At 53.5% G+C, this 3,494-nt stretch overlaps 1 protein-coding gene across 2 annotated transcripts; it reads right to left on the bottom strand.

Moving 5' to 3' along the window:
* Positions 1-607: 607 nt before the first annotated feature.
* Positions 608-3,174, bottom strand: IFI27L2 (interferon, alpha-inducible protein 27-like 2). 2 transcript variants are annotated; one of them, XM_011991713.1, is made up of 4 exons: positions 3,015-3,174; positions 2,172-2,201; positions 1,341-1,502; positions 608-816 (listed from the first exon to the last, which is right to left on the bottom strand). In XM_011991713.1, exons 3-4 carry the CDS (start codon positions 1,462-1,464, stop codon positions 626-628), a joined length of 315 nt encoding a protein of 104 aa, XP_011847103.1. In that variant the 5' UTR covers positions 1,465-1,502; positions 2,172-2,201; positions 3,015-3,174; the 3' UTR covers positions 608-625. The 2 variants fall into 2 exon arrangements, with proteins under 2 accessions (XP_011847103.1, XP_011847102.1); XM_011991712.1 differs by lacking the exon at positions 3,015-3,174 and adding an exon at positions 2,464-2,572.
* Positions 3,175-3,494: the final 320 nt, after the last annotated feature.

Raw genomic sequence — 3,494 nt, 5'->3', positions numbered from 1 at the left:
TGACCCAGCTTCAGGTATTCCCTTATTGCTACCCAAAATAGACTAACACAGTGAGGGTGTGGTCAGAGTTCCAGGTCTTCATGCATGAACTCAGCCTCTCCTTCAATTTTCCAGACACAGTTTGGTGACCAAACCTGACTCAGCCTTCTCCTCTCAAAGTGCGCAGAGCCCCAGTGTAACACTTGACACATTGTCTTTGCCCCTGGCTGGCTTATCAGCCTTCTGACAAGACTGTGAGGTTGAGCAAGGGAAGGATGGTGTTCTTGCTCATTCTGGGTATCTAGTGCCATTAATGAAGAGGAGCAGAGGGCTCTACCGTCAGCGGTTCCTGAAGTGCCCTGGCCACCCCTCACCCCTGCCTCCCAACAGGAGCCTGTGACAATGCCACCACTGAATAAGGGGGAAATTGAGGCCCAGAAAAGGCCCATGAATGGCCCTGGGTCATACAGCCCATCCCTGTAAGGCTGAGACCAACCAAAGCCGATTCTCTGCATGGCCAACCACCTCCCTCTGCCCCTCCATGACAAGGTAGGCTGGGAGAGGGGGAGAACTGGAAACCTCTAGCTCAGAACTCCAACCAGAGCTGCAAGAAACAAAGACAGGGAGATGCATCTGCCTGTGACCTTTATTCCTCATGTTTCTCTGACTTGAGTGGAGGTTTTGGAGGTTCACCTTGGGGTACATTTTCTGTTGCCTCATTTCCTTCAGCCTCGGGTTCAGCTGGGAGAGAAGAAGGTGACTTCCCCAAGTAGGCCCCCAACACTGACCCAACAGAGGCCAGGAGGATGTTGGATGATGTGGAGAGTCCGGCTGCCCCTGTGGAGGAGACAGAGAATGAGCACAGGGGTCTGGCAACGGCCCAGAAATCCCACCTAGATCCCTCCTCCAGGTCCTAAAAATCCCAGGGATCTGCTTTGGGTAGAAGCTGCTAGAGGCAACTAAAAGACAGCTCAGGGGTGAATTCACGGAAACTGAGAGATAGAGGGAGAGTCATCCACAGACAGACCCTAAGAGATACAGCGCCCCTTACTTTACACGGGAGGCCACTGAGGCCCAGAGAGGGCAGGGGACCTTGCCCAGGTCACCCAGGTGTCAGAGCCCAGGCATGGCTCTTGGCCTGGGTTCCTTTCCTCTTCTCCCTATCCAGGACCCCATCACCCTATCCACTCCCACCTCAAACCTCACTCAGAAGGAGCCAGAAGAAGGGACAGTGAGGGAGAGACTGAAGACCCAGGAAGCTGAGGGTCATGGAACTGCAGGGCAAGGAGAGGGCCTCCCTCAGGCTCAGCCTCAGGACTGGATCTTCTCCCAGCTCTGGGGGTCCTGTCCAGGACACTTACCCACAGACTGCAGAATAGCCACCAGGCTCCCCGCAGAAACCCCACCGCCGTTGGCGATGGCTGCTGCGGACATCATCTTGGCTGCTATGGAGGATGCGGCGATTCCTGCCCCAGTGAAGCCCATGGCACTGAGCACCACGGGCACAGCCCCCACTGCCAGGGCTGTGGGGAGAGAGAAGCTGAGTGCAGGGGTGGGCTCAGGAGAAGGGTTCGAAGCTGAGTGCAGGGGTGGGCTCAGGAGAAGGAACCCTCCCCGCCCCCCCTGCTTAGGAATTCCTTGACAGTTTCGGACGACTGTCAGCTTGAGCAATAGAGACATGGCAGCTTAGGGGGCTCGTGGTGAAGAAAAGGTGGAGTGTGGAGCCAGGTGAGGCAAAGATGTCATAGAAGGACCAGGCATAGCCCTGGTTTGTCTCTAACTTGCTGTGTGATGCTGGAGAAGTCAATACCCTTTATTGGGTCTCAAGTTTGTGTGTGTGCGTGTGTGTGTGTGTGTGTGTGTGTGTGTGTGTGTGTGTGTGTGTCCACGCATAAATGTGAAATAAGCCATGTGGAGTTTACCTGCAAACGCTCTTTCAAACGAAATCTTCCTCCTATGCTTATTCTACATAAGGACTAGAGGACAAGCTGGGGCTGGAATGGGAGTGAGCTTTTCCCTGGAGTATTTTGATGCTGCTCCCGGCCCCTATGGCTCACTCAGGCAACTCAGGCAGCTTCGGAAGTGGAGGGTGAGTGGGGAGAGCCAGCTCTGCGCCTCATCTCTGCGGTCTCCCAGCAGCCCCAGGACCAGGCTAGGTGAGGGCCTAGAGACGGGAGAGCTGGGCAACTTACCTCCTCCCACTGCAGCAGCAGCTGCCTGTTCTAGAGAGAGAGAGCCAGGGGAAGAGGGGAAGGCAGAGGGAGAGGGTAAAGGGGAGAAAGGGGAGAGAGAGAGGCACAAAGGGAGGGGGAGGGAAAGGAGGTAGAAAAAGAGGGGGAGGGAGGAAGGGAGGGAGAGGGAGTCAGCAGGTCAGCTGGTTGATGAAGTCAGGGAAGGAAGCTATTCAATGTCCCTTCCTGGGTTGGGGAAGGGGAGGCCTGCCCCAAGCCCACCCTGCCCGCCCCCTGGGGAAGCAAGACTCACTCATCATGCTGAGGCCGTCTCCAGGTCACAACTCGGCCCAGGAAATGACAGCGTTGTTGGTGTGTTACTTCCCCCTCCATCCAGTAGGGACACGCCCACTCTGGCAGCCCCAGAGAGACGCAGACTCCGCCCCGCCGCCCCACCCCGCTCGCCCGGGCGCCGTCCGGACTCCCGGCTCGCCTGCCCCGGCTTGACGACGGATCTACCGAAGAGAAAAGAGCTGGAAACAACCTGGAAGCCATAGCAAGTGAGCCATGCTTCCCAATTGCTGTAGCACCGGCCCCCACTCCAACCCCGCCAATAACAGAAGAGCTGTTAGCTGCAAAAGCCAAAACCAAAACCAAAAGCAACACAACAATAACAAACAAACAAAATGCACGAGAAAAACGATGTTTAATTTAATTTAATAAACGATGTTTAACTTCCAGAGAGACACTAATATAAATACATTCTGGCAGTTTTCCTTCCAGCCTATGTCTCCGCTGAATGTGTAAACACCCCCTCCACCACCGGCCAAGTTCCCATCACACTCAGCCTTGCAAATTACTCACTTCAGTTAATCAACCATTTAGATTTCCCCAGGCTGTTTAATATTCTTCAACAAGATTTTTAAAAAGTCAGCTTTATTAAGGTGTATGTAATTTACACAAAGTAAAATTCACCCTTTTAGTGTACACTTCCATGAGTCTGGGCGACTTTGACAGCTCTGATTCAGACCTTTTTTTTTACATGCCCCGCCCCCTCCTCCATTAAATTCTCTCATGCGCTTTCGGAGTCACCCCCGCCCTGCTCCTGGCAACCATCGCCGCCCATTTGCCTTTTCCAGAACTTCAATATGATATTTAATGGTCATTAAATATTCCATCCCCGTGGGTTCAACGTATCAGCCCCCTCCCCCACCCTTTTAAGGGTTTAAAGTCTAATTTTCGCTCTGATAAGTTATTTTAGCATGAAGCGCTAACATTAAGGGGCACAAGTATTTTCTGTATATTCCTGGAGGTGGAACTGCTGGGCCAGAAACTATGCATTTT

The sequence above is a fragment of the Mandrillus leucophaeus genome, unplaced genomic scaffold (genome assembly GCF_000951045.1).
Source record: "Mandrillus leucophaeus isolate KB7577 unplaced genomic scaffold, Mleu.le_1.0 Scaffold4, whole genome shotgun sequence".
NCBI classification, from domain to species: Eukaryota; Metazoa; Chordata; class Mammalia; order Primates; family Cercopithecidae; genus Mandrillus; species Mandrillus leucophaeus.
The sequence above is the reverse complement of the archived record's forward strand: the minus strand, read 5'-3'. Positions and strand labels throughout refer to the sequence as shown.